Here is a 16,827-nt window from a genome sequence, read left to right on the forward strand (position 1 = left end):
ACGTGGAGCAGAGCCTAGCTGGGAGCTGCAGCATGTCCAAAGCTAGTGGCCATCCAGAAGAGTTAACAAACTCGTTAGATGAACTTCAATTATCGTGCCTATACTAACCATAGGGATCCACAAAGGCAGGGAGGTGTCCAAGCACCTCACAAAAATCTGCCTAGGAGCCATGCTACCTCACTGGCACTTCTCTCGTACCTATGGCCATGGATTTTAAAAAGTGCCTGTCCTGAGCATATGCTAAACAGCCATGGAGCAGATACATCAGCATTAACGGTAAATTTCCCCAACACCTGGGGCACCATCACACTGAAGCTAGACTCCCTCGTGGCTCACGTCTGTGGCTTTGCCCAGCAGCTGGTGGCCAAAGTATGGACATAAAGCCAGACAGTCTCAGGGCCCACCCCGCTGCCTTGCCACAAACCATCCCTGCCTTGGACAGCTCAGCCTGGTGTACCAGCCCTTGCCTCTGTTTCAGCATCTCTGTTTCTGAAATTTTAATTTGGTTTTGAAAAATGATAACTATTCCCAGTGGATATTTTCATTGTCTGTTCTTTAATTAATTAAACTTAAAACAGAGCATTCACTTTAAAACAATTTTCAGTAAACATATAGGGATTTGGATGAAAGAATGTCTCTGAGAAAAGTAAGCAGTACTTTTTTTTTTTTAAAAAAAAAAACAGATTATGATGCCAAAAACTAACAGAATTCTTATGCTGAAGAAGGAATGGAAAAATTAAGCAAAGATTAACATTTCCCACACAAGTTTTAATTTTGGTTAAAAAGTTCTTGTTTGTCCCAAAACATTTTGATGAAATTTTTCAAATAGAGTCTTTAATCTTACCCTGGGCTGCTGTAGGGTTTGCTTTTCTGGTTTTTATTCTTTGGATTTGTCTTCTTGGGAAGATAAATGATACTGTGCTCCAAATTATTTGTAGTCTTGGTGACAGGAGGTAAATTGAGGTAGAACTTGCAATGTGCCCACCCTCTTCAAGAGGAAAATATACACCATTTTGTGTCAGTCTTCTGAGCAAAGATTCAAACCTGGTGGCAACTGAGCTGAGCTTTGGGTGCGATGTGCTTTTGTCATCCACAGAGGAATCAACAGAGCTGGCTAAAAAACTCTCAGCTGAACAGCATTACACCAGGAAATGCTGCTTTGCAGCAATGCAAGCGTATTGCAATTTGGAAAAATGTGGTGATGTGGCAAAATGGAAGTAACAAAATAGTTATTTAATCCACATTGGGGTATCATTTCATTTTGAGGTGATGTTGTATCAAGACTTGTACACTGCATTTAAAGGGCAGTTGTCCAAGGGTGATCTCAGGAAGGTCTGACTGCACTTCTTGACCACGTACAAATCTCCAGCTTTGTCCATCCAGCTCAGACCAGCCAGTGCAGGAAATGCTTCCCTCTGCGGCATAGGAAAAAGTTTGTTTTCCAGGATCATCTGAGAATTTCACCCAGGAAATACCACCCCTACCCCACAGAGACCACTGTTTGCACCTGGCCTCTTCCCTGCTCTGTGCACATGGTGGGGCATTTGGCCTCCTCCTGCAGACTAGAAGTTTATTGCAGGGTGCTGGGAAGTGGTTTGTGAATGTCTGTGCTCTTTGGAAAAGGGTCTGCTGCTGGGGGGGTGGGGGGAGGAAAACAGCGTCTGGGGGTCTGTTCCAGTGTCCAATTTTCATCAGAAGTATTCCTTTCTGTAGTCAAAAATACTGATTTCTATAGCACGTTCCTTTATGGAGGAGTGTTGATTCAAGGGCTGGGCCGTGACAGTTCTGTTAACTACCTTCTCCCATGCTTTGCTAAGACAAAGTGCTTTCTCTTTGCAATTTGAATTCAGAGATCTTTCCTTTAGATAGTTCAGAAAAATAAAATAAGCTCTGTTGGCCATGGATGGAAAACAGAATTTGCTTTCTCCTTGGTATAATTGGTTCCTGGTACTTCATCCAAATTTGAAGTGTTTTCCTCTTATATTTTGATTTTTAAATCTAAGATAACACATTGTATCCTGTGCACCATTGTTGAAATAAAAGATCTTTAAGAGAGATGATTTCCAAACCTAGTTTTTTAACTTTTTTTTTTCTTAATAAGCTTAATATTTTTTGGCTTCTCATTCTAATTTGGAACAAAAACAAGTCTTAAAAATTAAAGTTTCTCACCAAATTAAACCTCAGATTCAACTGCCTTAAGGTTTCCATGATTATAAAAAAAGAAAAAAGCTATTGGCAAATCCAGAAGAAAGAAAGGCCTGAACATGTGCGATACAGAGAGCACAGGCTTAATTCCTGCACCATGACATATGGTCTGACTCGTTTGCGGTGATTTTGCAGGTAGCTCTGGCAGTTCGGATCAAACACAGGACCCCAAGCAGGACTGCCACATATTTTGCATTTCCAGACAAAGCCTTTTCTCCTGCAATGGGGCCTTGGCCACACAGTTTGACTGTCCTGCACATCCCACAGCAGTGGGTCTAAGCAGGTTGTGGGGTGCCCCAAATAGGGCTGTGCCTCTGCAGATCGGCTCAGGCAGATCCCTGGCAAGCCCAGCCCCAGGGGATGCAGCTTTGATGCTCATTTTTAAGGGGGGTGCCTGCAAGCCACAGCTGTCCACTGTCCATCTGGTAGGTCCATGTGAAAGGACTTAGCTCAACCACTTTGTTTAAGAAGCTGCCATCAGCTGGCAGCTCTAAATGGCCATCGAGAAATGATCATCCTTGGCAGAGGTCAGACATCTCCAAGCACAGTTAGGAGCCTTGCACCGATACCTCCTTATGCTAATCACTATTTACAGCCTAATCCAATCTCCTTGGCCATCAATCCATCCCCCTCAGCATCAAAACTCCCTTTGCATAACACTGCGGGCACACAGCAATGCTAGATCCGTCTCTCACTTACCCCCACCCTTTCTTTTCCACTCAGACGCCTGGATGCAAACCTTATCTCTGTGGTGCCCGAGAAGAGCTTTGAGGGGCTGCTCTCCTTGCGTCACCTGTGGCTGGACGATAATGCCCTGACGGAGATCCCTGTCCAAGCTCTGAACCACCTGCCAGCGCTGCAAGCCATGACCCTGGCTCTCAACCAAATCTGGCACATCCCTGATTACGCCTTCCAGAACCTCAGCAGCCTCGTGGTGCTGTAAGCCTTCTCTGCTTGTTCCTCCCTCGCAGCCACAGCATCCTCCGGCTGGGACAAGGTGCTGACTGTGCCTGGCAAACAGGGTCCTCCTCCCCCGTGGGAAGAAGACCTGGTGGTCACTCCCCAGGAGCAGCTTTGTGCTGCAGGGGCAGCAGGCAGGGATTTTGTTCACTGAGAGTCAAGGAATCCTTGCCATTTGATACGAAATGCTAAATCTGCCTCTTTTGATTTTTTTCACGTTTTCCCCACTTTTCACTGAAGAGCCAAAAAGCTCCCTTGATAGTAAAAAAATGTTTTGCATTTAAAAAAATAAATAAATCAGTACATAGAAACAGCAGATATCCCCCCCCCCCCCGAAGATTCAAGCAATAAAAAACTTATAATTTCTCTTTTCCCTCCAATCCTTGTGTTAAAGCTACAGGAATTTATATCAACATGAAAAAAAAAAATAAAACTGCAACAACTTGCAGTCAGGTCAAAGAACAACTTTGTTTTTTTCTTGGAAAACATGCCAAGAAAATTTTTTGGCCAAATATGATTTTGAACAAAAGGTCTAACCTCAACACCTTGTCCAAGCCTGCACGTGCCTATTTGCATAACTGTGTTATATATGCAGATGACCTATTCTTTGCAGTGATCACAACCCCATGGTGCATGTTGTTGTCATCCAGTTTGCATTATAAACATTTTACTGACAGTGTTCAGAGCGATGTAGAGAACAGTGCTGCTCTGAGAAGATAGATACCTGGCCCAGGAGGGAAACATTTACTCCATAGGCAGCCAGACACACCACAGCCTGTAATCAAAAGGCAAACCGATGTCTTTGGCAGTTATGTCAGGAGGTGCATCCTTTCTATCAACAGAGGCTTGCATATTATTTAGCTTTTAAAAGGAAGTTTACATGTGCAAATTAGCTAGTCATTACCTTTTTGGTGTTGATTAGCAAATTCAGGTGTGATTGCCAACTAGTTTAGAGCTCCTGTATTGACATGAAATGCTACCTTTTCATTTGCTAATATGTTCATATCAGGGTATTAAGTAACCTCAGCATGTGGTGCCTTAGTGAAAGTTTAGCAATTATTTCGCTTTCAAAATTTAAAGTGTTTACTGAAGCCATCTAGCATAGAAAGCGCTTGGACAGAGCACAGTCCAGAGTTTTATCAAGCATCAACTTCAGCTGTTTAGACAAAGCATAGAGGCTTATTTAGGAGAAATGCTAAAAGCAACTTGAGAAATGTCAAATAAGTAGTTTTCACCCACAATAGTGCTCATTCTACAAGGCATCCCATGACCATCATAATGCAACCACTTCATTCAGCTTTAATAGCTAGCACAGCGGGTGAGCTGACATTTGGGGTTTTATTTCAGTCTCAAAAGCATGCTGCTTTCATTCTGGCTTATCCCATACTTTGGGTGAAAAGCAACTCCTTAATTAAACAGGCAAGCTCAAGAAATAAAAGTCATTGACCATTAGGTCACAAGGGAGAGAATAATGTCCCACCACAGACAATTGGAATAGAACACGTGTGATCCTGCCAGGCACTGTGGGACACAATGATAAATTTTTGTGGCATCACAAGTGTTTGGCAGAACTGGCCCCATAAATCTCCCCTGCTTCCATGCATAGCCCTGTCATCACGCAGCCAGTGGAAAGTCACCCAGTGTTCTTCCTGCACCCCTGCAGGGATGTTTCCCTGCCTCAGACTCACCCACCAAGGTGAGAAGCAACCCCTGCCAAAAGCCAGCCCAGCTAGGCACTAAGGTCAGGAGGAGACTTGCCCTACCAGGACACAGGTGACATATACATGCATTTCTCTTCAAGTGTCTGAATTCGCACGTAGATGGAGAAGAGCTGGCTGGTACCATAAATATTGGGAAACTTCTTGCCTGAGAGGTATTAGAATGAGTACCTGGGGGAGAAGAGCCAAGGGCAGATGTGGAGGAGCACAAGGGAATCTTTCATCTCATACACAGCCTGATTAATACTCATGGACACAGCTGACCATGGCTAAGGGCATGACCTTCCTGGGTGCAGAGGTGTGCTTTTCCTCCCCCACACACCTTGGGTCTTTGGGAGAGATGTGAGTGGTCACCCTGCACTCACTCAAAGCACCACCAGCAGAGTATAGAAGCCTCAGTCTGGAATAAGTTAAGGAATTCAGTCTCTGCCGATAAACTACACCTCTGCTGAGTATTTCCCTGATCTTATTCCCACCTATCGTTGCTACAGGTTGCCAAATAGGGCTGCAGGGTGTTCAGTAAGCAGAGCCTCACGCAAATCACTCATCATGAAATCTATGAGTGTCAGTAATTGATGCCATCCTTTTCCCAGCTTTGATAACAAGGGCTTCACGTGCTGTGATGCTGGCACTGTGCTGCTGATGGCACAAGACTTTGTTTGATCAGAGTGGGTCATGGGAACAGGACAGTGAAGATGTATCTCCAAGCCTGGTCTATTCAGGACAGAATGTATCTTAGCATCTGCAAACAGAAACAGGCCTGAACATTTTTCAGCCAATTATTCGTATGAAGCATTTATTTTTTTTTTTTTTACAAAAATTGTCTTCTTTCTCAGGCATAAAATATTTTTTTAATTTAGAAGCAAGCATCTGAAACCCCCATGCTGCTGTGCTGACAGGCTGATAAAGTGCATGACAGCAGTTCTCATTAGTGTCCCTCATCTCCTCTGTCAGTTGAATTCAGCAGAAAGTGAACTCTCAAACCAGGAATCACAACACCTCTTTCAGCCCCAGTCCCCAGAGAGGTCCACTAGTCCTGCAGTAGAATCACACATGGACAAATTTTGGAACCATAGCCAAGAATTCCCCCTTGCTGCCACATTCTCTGCAATGGGTGGCAGTTCCCTTCTTTCTTGGTGTCACCAAAGGAGCTGTGAGCACTCTCAGCAGAGATGCTAGGATGTGGATGGGACACCGAGTTGGAGTGACCTCTCCTGAACAGGCCAAGCAGTAGAGCGGTTTGCTCTGCAGCCTTGTAATGACGGATCTGGCTAGAGAGAGTCTTTGGGTAGTTTTACTTTCATCAGGTAACAGGTGATCCCTTATGTTAGAGCAAATTAGGTCAAACCCCAGATCCTTCACTGTTTGGCTCCACAGGGAGCTTTAGCTCCTGGAACCCCCACTGACTCAAACATCCCTGCAATGCTGAACATGGCGCTGTCAAAAGGACCCAGCGTTTGCTGCTTCACATGCAGTGAGCTTGGAGCCAGTGAGTTAACTTGGCCCCATAATGCAAAAAAGATGCTCCACCTCTCTTACCTGGCCCTGACCCTTGTCTACCTGGTCAGAAGTCTTTTGAAAACAAGGACTATGGGAAAGCTGTTTCTGTGCCACTACCTGTTAGTTTTGCTTAATACCCTCTAGTTATTGTACTCTGTCTCTACCTCCTCTGTGCCATCTCTGTCTTTGTTACTGTCTGTCATACACGTCCCTTCTCATGGCTTTTCTAGTCCATATCCAGTCAGCTGTTTTCCAATCAGAAGTTAATCTACGTATCACACTTGTTTGTTCCTCCACACCTTTGAGATGGAGAGACGCAGAACTACTCTCTGTAGCAAAGACAAAAATTAATGCCAGTTTATACAATGGCATAATGCCATTCTGTAGCCTATTTTCTCTTTTCTAGTCATCTCTATCATTTGATTTGCTTTTTTGACAGCTACTGAACACCAAGACCTTCTTCCTGTAGATATTTAAAAGCCTGTTACTGCATATGCTCATATAAGGCTGGTTTTCCCCTCCTCTACAGCACTTTACCTTCATGCAACCTGAATTTCAGCTGATGATCTATTGTCAGGGAAAAGCCACTCATCTGCAAGTGCTGCCCTCTGAGGTCACCCAATAAGACCTTCCATCTGAACATGTTGAGATCTGAAGATAGTAAATGAAGGGCATTTAGCAGAATTTCTCTTTCTTACAGTTTTTATCATGTAAGGACATGATAGAGCTCTCTAACATTATAGTTTAGTGACCAGAGGAGAAAACTGGTTTCCAAGACTCCTGGGTTCCCTTTTCCTGTTTTGGTCCTTGTTCTGGTGTTACTCTGGCCAAAACTTCCAAAAGGGACCACTGACTTTCAGTGTCCTCCCTGCCTGGGGGCAAACATCAAATATCCCATCCCTGCTTTTCAGGGGAGTTGAGCGCCAGTAGATTCTGCTGACATCTGTGGGACTCAGAGCTCCCCAGCACAACAAACCCCAGTCTGGTAGGTCAGTGTCAGATTAATCATCACTGTGCATCACTACCTTCACCTGTACAAGGGACTTAACAAGTCCCTCTTTGAGAAGTTCTTGGGAACACAGGTATTGGTGGAGAGTGCCAGGTATGTGCAGTTCATTATTGCTAAAAACAATATTGCTTGGAACACCTGGGTCCCATTCACTCCAATGTACCCCTGAGAACGTCACTTCTGATCAAGCTTTATTCTTCACCAGACAAGCTGCATGCTGGTCCTTCACTGACAGAAATATTCCATGGGAATTTGCACCATTTATGATTTAGGTTTCTCTCCTTATCTATGGCCAGGTTGAGGAAAAGGATGATTTTGCCACAATAGAGCTGGAAATTTTTCATGGCAATGGCTGGTCCAGTGGGAGAATTCATATCATGTCAGATTTTAACTTGGTTCAAATCATCTAATGCAAATAACTGATGGAAAATGTTTTTATTTGTCCTTTTTAAGAAGAAAAAATGAAGTCATTAGAAATGAAAGCAATGGAGAATCCACCACTTTTCCTTGTAGTTTGTTCCAGTGGTTAATCATCCATAGTGTTAACAAAAAAAAACAACAACAAAAAAAAAAAAGCTCATATTTCCCATTTGAATTTTCTTTGGCTCTGACTTCAGACATTTGTTCTTATTATTCTTTTCTCCACTAAATCACAGAACCATTTTAGTACCCATTTTCTAACCAGGAAGAATCCTATACATTACACTGCATTCATCCCCTTGATCTTATTTTTAATAAGCTAAACAGATTGAGTTTTCTCAGTCTCCATTCTAGTTTTTTCCAGACCTCGGATCATTTTTATTGCTCTTCTCTGCACCCATTTCAAATTATCAACATCCGGTTAACAATGTGGGTACCAGAAATACATTTAGCCTTCCAGAGCCAGTTTCACCAGTGCATAACGCAGATGTAATATAATTTCCCTTTCCTTACAGTCTACCCTCTTGTTCATGCAGACAAGCACCTTTATTAAATGAGTATTTAGCACATTAGCTGAAGCTGCCTTCCTTTGTGTGTAAGACAAATGCCCTGTCACCTTGGAGGTGGCTCTTCCAGAGTTAGAGCTCACAGTGCTAATGCCTGTGTTGGACTCACTCCCAGTTCAGTACAAGACTGTTCTCCAGGGTCTTTTAATCCACTAGAAAAATCAAAATTAATCCACTGAAAAATAACAGGAAAAGGAAGTGACATGAAAATGAAACAAATTTTACTAGGAGTGCTGCAGGGGTGATTCGAAAAAGTTGCATTTATGCCCAATTCATGATAAGAAATTGTTGGCGAGGATAGAAAATCTTCCTTCTAGAAACAATTGTGCATTTTTTTGAGGGGCACAAATTAATCTTGTAGGGTTGGTTTTTTTCTGGTGTGCTTCTAAAGTCTCATCACCTGAGACACCAACCTAGACGAAGCACCTCTCCCTAGCCTGTCTGGGGGATCGTGGCCACTCGGAATTCTGCAGCTACTGTAATTTATGTTGCCTTTCAGCAAGATGCAGCATGGGTTCACCTGACACAGCAGAGGAGCTAGCCAGCCTCATGACATCTGGTAGCACTCGTGCTGCTGCAGGAGCATGTTGGGCAAACCTGCGACCCCGCCAGAAGTCAGTTGTGATAATCACTTTTGCAAAGATATCACTGTTTTCTAATGGAGGTGCATAACTGAAAAGCAGTCTGCATGCCAGCCCACAAAAAAGCAATGACTGTCTTGCTCCTTCCCGGGCAAAGCTACTGTCATGGATGATTGCCACAAACCAGCCTCACTCCATCGTGCTGCTGACCTGCAAAGGGAGACACATCTTAAAGTTCATTGCTCTTACTGAGGGCGGTGGTGGGTACAAGCTCCAGTAGGAACGGCAAGGGCTTAAAGACTTCTCATGTTTTTGCATCACAGAAGGGTTTTTTATAGCGCAGAACCAAGTATCTCGAGCTGCTATCAAACCAGCTGTAATTTACGGGGCAGAATAGAACGTCATGTGGGCTGAGCTCAAGTTGACGAACACTGGAGATGTTGCAACTCTACTTGTTGAACTTTGTTTACTGGTGGGGGGGAAGGCAGGATGGAAGAAAGGAACATCTTTTCAAGTGTTTACCTTTGCAACTCTAATGTTTCTATTATTGCCATGTGGTTGGGTAACAACTCTAGAGTTCAGCTTGGACAACTCTAGAGTTCAGCTTGGACTGCAAATTTTTTTATAACTCTCCTCTTTGGTTGCTCATAATTTTCTTACCAACAAAGAACTTCCTTCTAACGATTTTCATTACTCTGTCTCCAAACAAAGCACTCTAGAGCCAAATAGAAACACAGCAGGTGACTGCTTTTCTATTCTGTCTCCTTGCTTGACTTGAGAGACGGTAGTCAGCTGCCCAGCACATCCACGCTTAGACAAGGTGTCCTGCTGTACCACCCTGACAAAGCTCCAGGGAGCTCACATCTCCTCTAGCATTCAGCATTTCCTTTCTCCCCACGCTGTCCCCTCCCAGCAGACAGAGGTGTGGGGCACAGGGTTCCTGTGGTACCTCTTGCTGCAATTGCAGAGCAACTCCAGATCCAAACACTCCATTTGCCAGATGCAGTATCCAGTACTCAGACTGACCCAAAACGGTTGGCACCATCTTGCACTGGAAGTGCCAAGTAAGGGCAACATGATCTGAACCTATCCCATAACATTTGATAGATGAAAACACCTGGAGACAAATTTCTCTTCTTGTGACAAGAGAAATTTCTCCTGTAAGATTCTGATTTTGATCTCAGCTTCTTTTCTCCTCTAAGAGTTTTCTTGCAGGCAACATCCTTTTCTTTTTTCCTGTTTGCTCAAAGGAGCAAACATTTTATCACATATCTTTCCCCTCCCTTCCCATTCCTCTGAAATGTTTGTATGTTCTCATCCCAATGACAAACATCCGTCTTGGGCTGGTTTCTGTTTTGCAAGCCCCTACCAAACTGCCCTAGAGCCTGGCTGCTCTTCCACTCCCAGCTCTCTCCTGTTTTACCCTAGAATATTTGGCAGTGGGAGCTGCCTGTGCTCAGCCAAACAGCTCACACTTGAATCCAGGTGGAGTAAGAGATTTTTCAAGCCAAGACAGATTTAGATCAAGCAGCAAATAACAAAAAAAGTCATTGATCCACCTGCCAGCCAGTGGAGTCTCCCCCAGGCTTTTGGAAGGAGGCAGCACTGTTGGACAAAGGCTGGTGTGTCCCTGAGCATGGGCAAGGGACAAAAGGCAAGTTGTGTGGCAGCAGGTTCACCACACATGACTCCGCGTTAAAGAAGAACCTGAACTGTACAATGAACTCATGGGGAAACCCACCCTGACAGACAGCAAAGAGGATATCCTGCCCCAGAGGACCTTACCTCCTCAGCGGGCATTTCTCCACACAGACCATCCCAGTGGAAGCACGGACATCGCTAATGTGCTGAAGCGCAGGCTGGCAGAAGTGTAGGCTGGTAGCAGTGGGTTGTCTTCTGCTTTTCAGCAGACTTTCCTGCGGCTGCCCACAAGATCTCTCTAGATGAACTTCAAGGTGCCCTTGAGTAGGACTTCAGAGGAACATGCACGATTAGCCATGCAGCTCCCACCAGCTGCAAAGGAAGCCAGATGGCAAAAACACTCAGATGTGCACATACACACACAGAGGCTCTGACATCGGAAAGGAAGAATCCAGGAAATAAGGTCTTGGGTTTACCCAAAAACTAAGACATTGGAGTAAGGGGCCCGTGGAAACAGAAAACCCATCACATGGGACTCCAGAAACTCATCACCTATGGAGCTTCCAAAGCAAAAAATACCCCAGGTGGCTTTGCAGGGGCCCTCAGCACCAACATTAAGGCTGGGAGATCCAGAGCCCTTAAGCACTGGCTCATGGCATGTAGCACCACGATGAAGGGGAACAGGGAAAAAATTGTTGCCTTGGGGTGGAGAATGTGCATCAGCCTGTCGCATGGCCTCTGCAATTTAACCACTCTGAACCATTAAACTAAAGACAACTTTCACTGCAGTCAGACTGGAGCTAAATCCAGGAACTGGCAGCATTTTCATTTTTTTGCAAGTAAAGATAATAAACTGTGACTAACAGGATGATTTTGAACTCAAAGCCTTCTTGCTACTACTAGGGCTCTGAGGAGTCTAAATATGGCTGTGTCCTTAGATAGCACCCGGTGTCCGTGGGCAACTGTTGAAGCCACACAGCACTTTGTAGGGTTGGGCACAATGTAAGGTGAGATCTAGGGTGTTTCTTGAAGCTTCTTGCTTAAGCATGTTCATCCAAACTCACCTGGCAGCTGTGAAAGTGGAGGTCTCAGGGAAAGTCCTATGTCAGCCTGGGTTTCCTGGGAGAAATGGGAGCTCTGTAGCTGCTCTGCAAGCACTGTTGCACCTAGCATGTGTCTCATGGGGCAAGAGAGGGGACTTTGTAGCACCCCTTGTCAGCCCAGCCCAGGCTGTGCTCCAGTTGCAGGATGTCCCTGGGCCATGGCTCACAGTGGCAGGAAAAAGTCAGCTTGCACCTGCACTGACCATCTCTGTTTTGTCCACAGGCACCTGCACAACAACCGGATCCAAAGCCTGGGAGCCAATGGCTTTGATGGGCTGCACAGCTTGGAAACCCTGTGAGTCACCTCTTCTCTTCTCTGTCCTAAAGAACTCGTGTGTGTTCATGCCCTCCAGCACAGCCCACAGGAAAGGGCTGGTGTCTCTGGGCCAGCCACACTGCATGTTTTACTCGTTGCCACGCACAGAGAGCAGCAGCAGGTCTGGCTCCAGGCACCAGCCCATGGAGGGCATGATGCTTCCTGGGGTGGTGGCAGACTGGACTTTCTCCCTGCGCCTGTGCAAGCTGGTCTAGCTGTGCTGCTGCTGCAGAGGGGTCTGCACATGTGGGCAGAGTGGCTGGGAGGGGGCTCTGAGGCCCTGGACACAAGTCGAGTCTTGGTGCAGTCCCAAGAGCCTGCATGTATGCTCTCCCCGGGGGGTGTCCCCACCCCCTCACCACAGGCATGTTGTCCCAAAGCCTCCTAAACACCTGACTCCAGCAGAATAAGGGGCTGTCTTGAGTTCAAGGCTGGTAAAATCCTTGGGGATCTGTGGAATACCTCTCTTTGAGATGGTCTCAAGTCACCTGGCACCACCCATTGCCAGCTTCCTTCAGCTTGCACCATGTTCTTGGCATGGCTGGGTAGGCAGTCTGTCAGGAGACCTCGGAGGAAGATGGGAAGCAGAAATGAACTCTCCTTTAGGACACATCTTCATTAGCAGCAGATGGGTCACCCTGAGTTCAAAGAGAGTTAAATCTGGTGGCCTTGCCTTGCACACACTGTGCTTTTAACAGCAGTATCAATTGCTTGGGTCTCATGTGCTGTGCAATGGCCTAGGAGGAAACATAAACAAGCAAATAAATTAAGGCTCTGAAAGACTGCAAGAGGTGCCTGTTGCCTTCAGTTGTGCAGAAGCATGTCCCTTCACACAGGCCTTGGGGTCAGAGCCAGGCCCTCACTCCTTGCCAAGGAGAACTAGGGGGTGCAGGTCACGGCAAAAAAAGAGGTGATGCTTCCCAGCATTCAAGTGCCACTCAAGGAGACGGGGCCCCTCTGTGCCCAGCACGGTGCCAGCAGCAGCAATCAGGCAAGAGTGGAAGCAACAGGCAAGCCCTTGGTCCCCAGACGCACTCCTCAGGGGCAGGACCACGACGCGCATTGTCTCTTACTTTCAGACTGGCACATCCTGGGGCCACCCAGAAGGGCTCAGCTGGGGAGAGGTTGAACTGTGCCAGGGATGATGTGGGAAGGGAGGCTGCTAGATGGTCTCCTCTGGTGACCCACGGGTCTCCTCCATCACTGTGCCAGCTTGGCTTTCTCCCCAGTCATTTATGGTGGGTGCAGGCAAATATGTGAGCACAGAGTCATGGCGTCCGGGCAGCACAAAGGCAGGCAAGTTGCAGGAGGGAGGGGCGGACTTGCTGATGGAAGAAAGCCCCGTTTGGGCTATAACCCAGGCAGACCATGCAGCAACATCACAGCCTACATCAGGGCAAGCTTATTCTGCAGCCAGGGTGGTTAAAGCCACCGTGCTGCCCATCCCAAGCAGGATGGAGCTGCAGAGAAGAAGCTGGCCCCTTATTTACTGTGGGAAAGACTAAAGGGCTTCCATTGCCCTGGGAAATAATTCAGTTTCCACAGACACTTGTGCTGAAAGTTCATTTTCCCTCTCTTCCCCTCTGCTCCTGCTTTAGCACTTCCTTTACCTTTTGTTGCCCATCTGAGATGCTGCCCAGCATTCAGGAGAGCTCAGCGTCTCCCTTTCTTGCTCTCAGTTCCCACAGGGACAGGACTGCATAGCACTGCAGGAACAGGGACAGGGCTTTCTGCGAGGCTGCAGCTGTGGAAGTCCTGTCCCTGGGAGTATTCCACCTCCAGGGGCTGTCCCCCTGGAGCAGGGCTCTGCCTGACCACTGCCTGTGTTCAGGCTCTGACAGCCCAGACTTGTGCATACGAGTATCCCGCAGCCCGCATTCTGCACCAGCTGCCTGTAGCTGCAAGAACAGTGCTGTGGGCAAGAGCTCCAGACTCTCCTTTGCATCTGATCACACTGAAGGAACATCTTCAAGAGAGAGTGTGCTGGCTTTTGCTCCTCTTGGCCTGAGCATCTAATTCTTACCTCTAAGCCAGCAAGTATTTCAAGTCACTGATCTCTGAGGAACACGTTGTTCCTCAGGTGGAGCCATCCCCCTCATGTTAATTGCCAGCACTCATCTACCCTGCTGACCAAAGCTGGCCAAGCTTTGTGGCAAAACACAGCTGAGCATTTGGCTGCAACAACCCAGCCAAGCTGCTAGACCTGCATCTACATACCACCTCCCAGTTCCTGTGCATGTGGAGACTATTACAGTCTCCGCACATACCCTTTAACTCAAATTATGATTACATTCTGTTGACAGCACTTAGCACATTTTCTTGGCTTGTGGAGGCCAAACTGTGCTCTCAGTTACCCCGTGGGCATTACCTCCTGGAAGGCAGCAGGATAGTAAGAGCTGGTGAAGGCAGAAACTTCTCCAGGGTTCCTAAAATGAGTATTTGTGGCCAGATGTTGATTATAAGCCAGGCATAACAGTTGAACTGTAGAAGTTGAAAGGAAAAAAAATTGTTTTGGGCTTTTTAGAAAAGCCTAGGAAGTTCTAGGTGCAGAAACCTCTGTTCCTCTAAGGGAAATGTTTCTTCTCATATTGAGCTAGACAGGGAAATGTCTGTTTTTACCAAATGCAGCCAAAACTTTAAAAGAAACAGCATCCACTGCCCCATGCAGGTCTCAGCAGTGTGCAAGTTGCCTATGTACAATCACACCAGGTGCCTACTCCAGGTCCTATCATTTCTGCAAAAACAGATCCCAGTGGAGCATCTCTGTTCTTAGAGAGGTCTTAAGTCCTGATATTTTAGGAGGGCAGCAATCTAGAAAGAGGTGAAATGAAGCCAGATGAATGACTTCATGTTTCCCCTGCACTGACCTGCAGCTACCATGCACAAGTCAGCTCTGCCATGTATAGAGCAAGAGCAGCTCTGTGTTTTCCATGCTGATGAGGGGGCAGGTAGATGTGCAAGAGCCGCCAGGTCTCAACCGGTCAAACATCAGCATGTAGCTGGAGAAAGCAGCTCCAAGAATACTTTCTCTGTCAGGGCAAGATCTGGCTGTTCACCAGCCCCCTCGGCCTCCTCTTTCTGGGAAGGAAACATGGGCACATGGGCTGGAAGCAAGTCAGAGCTGCTCTGCCAAATTCCCAATAGGGTTTCGAAATTGCCTTGAAATGTAGTGAGATTCCCTTACCAGTTCCCATAAGTCTGAGAGATGACACAGAGCAATGCTGCAGGGCTGTGGGAAGAAACCCCAAGCCTCGCTGAGCCATAAAACCAGGTATTAGATGGTCGAAATGGGTGATACTTGGCACTTTTTAGCCCTCTCCCAAAGACACAGTATAAATAAGAGTGTAAATGTCATTATGTGACACGTTCTTCCTGAAGGCCTCCTGGACAATGTACTAGATCCTTTAAAAGCAGGGGCCAGGGCTCCTCCCTGCCCTGGCACACGCACCCAGACAAGACCCTGACATTGGCAGAGAGTGAAAACGTGTCTCAGGAGCACCCTGTCTCCCCAGCCTACAGCAGGGCTAAGGTGGCTCCCAGGGCAGAGGCAGGGATGAGAAACAAGTGGCTGCTCCCCAGGACCAGCCCAAAATGCTGAAGGTCTCAAGGCTACAGCCAAAATAGCAATGATCTGCCCTAAAAGTGCTGCTCCTCTGGTTGTTCAGGCATCTCCAGCCTGTACCTGACACTGACATGATGGGGAACCAGTTCAGAGAGGCCCTGCAGCCCTCGCCCATCCCCTCTGCCTGAGATGACCCTGCTGCTTCCTATCTCTCTGACTTTTCGCTCCCCCATCCACAACCCTGCCAGCTCCTCTGCTCATCAGACAAAGGAGATAAATCACTTGGAAAGAGCAAATTTCCATGCATTAAAAAAAGCTTTTAATTTATTTTTTAAAAATGGTGCTAATAAATTAAAAACGTCTCCCAGAATGGCTTAATCCAAAACCCTCTGGCTCCAGGCATTTTATCTGCCTAACCTTGCGTCACAGGAAATGCCCTTACCACAGGCTTTCTCAGCGCGCTGCCCTATTATCTGGGTAATTAGTTGAGTCTGTAAACGCAGAGCAGAGCTGGAACCTACCAACTCCTCCAGAGAGTTGGATTTTCTATGGGAGAATAAAAAAAGAAAATTAATATAAAGTGCACCTCGGGCAATGAAGCCAGGAAGAAGGAAATGGGAAATACCTCCACCACAGCTCATGCAAGCGCTGTTTAACCCCTTTAGGGCTAGGCAGGCTTTGCTGTTCTCCTGCAAAACTGTCTGCCAAGTGCTACCTTGTTTCTCAAGTAGCATTTGTCTCCACCAGCATGTTTAATTTGAAACCTTTTGTGCAGTCTCTTGATGCTAATCCCAGTTTGTGAAGTTCCCAAAGTAGCTGGTTTTGACTCCTCCAAGGATGTCCTGTTCACTCTGCTGAGCTGTTCTGCTACATCTTCAGCATACTGATGCTCCAGCTGTGTGTCATTATGGGTCCCCAGGCAGCTCGTCAGAGGCAGCTTGGCTCTGCGGTTCCACCCTGCCCTACCAGTGCAGGAAGGTGACTTCAGCAGAGGCTTGGGTACCAAGATTCAGGGGATGGAGAAAGGAAGGGGGCAGGTGGCTTTTTGGCAAATGGACCACAGCTCAGGGTCCTGGTTGCATGGATCCCTGTGTCTGGTCCAAGAACAGACCTGTAAAGTTCATTGACTGGTCTGATAGATGCGTAAATGGAAGGTGACTTTGCCAAACAGAGAAAGCCACCTGTAAAACTGAGTTGTCAAATGCATGAAGCACTGCCTGGGAGAATGGGGACCAGACACTTCCCT

At 46.6% G+C, this 16,827-nt stretch overlaps 1 protein-coding gene across 1 annotated transcript in view; it reads left to right on the plus strand.

Annotated features, from left to right (window-relative positions):
- The window catches only part of LGR6 (leucine rich repeat containing G protein-coupled receptor 6), a 48,748-nt gene that overhangs the window by 108 nt on the left and 31,813 nt on the right, over positions 1-16,827 (plus strand). The window contains exons 2-3 of the mRNA XM_037410284.1: positions 2,929-3,144; positions 11,927-11,998. Coding sequence (XP_037266181.1) covers positions 2,929-3,144; positions 11,927-11,998 — 288 coding nt within the window. The remainder of the gene's footprint in view (positions 1-2,928; positions 3,145-11,926; positions 11,999-16,827) is intronic.

Source organism: Falco rusticolus, chromosome 17 (assembly GCF_015220075.1).
Source record: "Falco rusticolus isolate bFalRus1 chromosome 17, bFalRus1.pri, whole genome shotgun sequence".
Taxonomy (NCBI): Eukaryota; Metazoa; Chordata; class Aves; order Falconiformes; family Falconidae; genus Falco; species Falco rusticolus.